This window comes from Mesitornis unicolor, unplaced genomic scaffold (assembly GCF_000695765.1).
Source record: "Mesitornis unicolor isolate BGI_N332 unplaced genomic scaffold, ASM69576v1 scaffold15711, whole genome shotgun sequence".
NCBI lineage: Eukaryota > Metazoa > Chordata > Aves > Mesitornithiformes > Mesitornithidae > Mesitornis > Mesitornis unicolor.
This window is the reverse complement of record NW_010163273.1, coordinates 31406-32859: the sequence shown is the minus strand read 5'-3', so window position 1 is coordinate 32859 and position 1454 is coordinate 31406. Positions and strand designations below refer to the sequence as shown.

At 36.0% G+C, this 1454-nt stretch overlaps 1 protein-coding gene across 1 annotated transcript in view; it reads left to right on the top strand.

Annotated features, from left to right (window-relative positions):
* Nucleotides 1–573, top strand: part of LOC104548014 — a 22661-nt gene extending 22088 nt beyond the window's left edge. The window contains 1 exon segment of the mRNA XM_010193916.1: nt 1–573. Within this exon segment, the coding sequence (XP_010192218.1) occupies nt 1–87 (87 nt within the window). The 3' untranslated portion in view covers nt 88–573.
* Nucleotides 574–1454: the final 881 nt, after the last annotated feature.

Genomic DNA, 1454 nt, shown 5'->3' with positions numbered 1-1454 from the left:
GGGGCGCCCCGGCCCGGGGGGAGCCACTCCAATACTGGCAACTTCATAGTGTCTGCGTCCTATGACTCTTCCTCTGACACCGCTTGAAAGAGGGGTATCACCTGAACACTTTTTTTTTTCCTTTTTGCTTGAAGTGTTCAATTTGTGCCCACTAATACACATCATCTGTGATTTTACACCATTCCCCCATAGCCCTCTCTCCAGTGTTAATTCACTTTATAAAATATATAAATACATAATATATTTTTCTTTTTACAAATAAGTCAATTGAAATAGTTTAGTATTACTAACATAGTATTTATAGTGTTAATACAAACATGAAAGGTACTTATGGGTTATAATATAAATGCAGATTTTAAAAAGACAAAAATGGTTCTCAGGCAACACAAGACAGACTGGAAATTGTGTTTTTAACATGCACACATCAGTGAGTGTAAATACCCAGGGAGGGTTATGTAGCAGTTCTGTTTTAAAGCATTTTTCAACTTCTTGTTTTAACATGACCTCCCAGAGTGGAGGAGACAAACTTACCACTGGCTGCTGCTTCTTATCTGCTGGCTTATTCTTGCTCAGAAAGACCAAGAAATAAGATACATCAATGTAAGTTCATGAAAACATTTACAACAATTTTTGTCCATTTTTTATTTTGCTTCCTGGAGCTCATTTATGCCAGATGGGAAAAAAATCCTGAAGTCAGTTAAAGGCTATTTTTAACTTTGTTTTTGTTGATTTTCTGTGATCAAAATGTTGCTGGTTTTCATACTAAAAAGTATGGTTTTCAACAGTATCCAAAAGTATGGCAAAAACACTGGCATACAGATAATTGTAACTGTTTAAGCACAGATTGTTGGTACTCTGTCACTGCGTATTGTTAATGTAAAATCTACTGACTTAGATCCACTTTTTCATTATTATGGGGAATGCAACAGTGCAGAAAAATCCACTCTCTTTTTGTGAACTGTACAGACAAAATGCATCAACTACATCTTAGATGCAAGCCATCATTTGAAATCTACAAAATAATAGTAGCATAGAGAGTGTAACAATAATTTCATATTTAATAGACAAAATGAAAAAGCTGGCTAGTTTTAAGTGCTGGAAAACAAATTTAAGTCAGCTACACACAATCTTTCTGCATTAATGGAAAATCTGCATGTGAATCTGAAGGCAGAATTTGGTCCTTAAAGCCTTGAAATAATGAGTGCTACTGTTCCAACATTTGACTTTGCAACGCAGTTGTTCTCTGAGAATGGGGAAAAGACTAATTCAGTATCTTAGTGAATGTTTATAATTGTTGACCTTTAAAGTTATGTGCAGTACTTCTCAAGTAATTCAGCTTAGTTTATGTTCCACTCAGATACCCTAGGGCCATGATGAGGCTTTAGACAAGTCTCTGGGGTGATCTAACGCCCACTGAAGTCAATGAAAGAGTCCACCTTGGCTGACTTCTCATG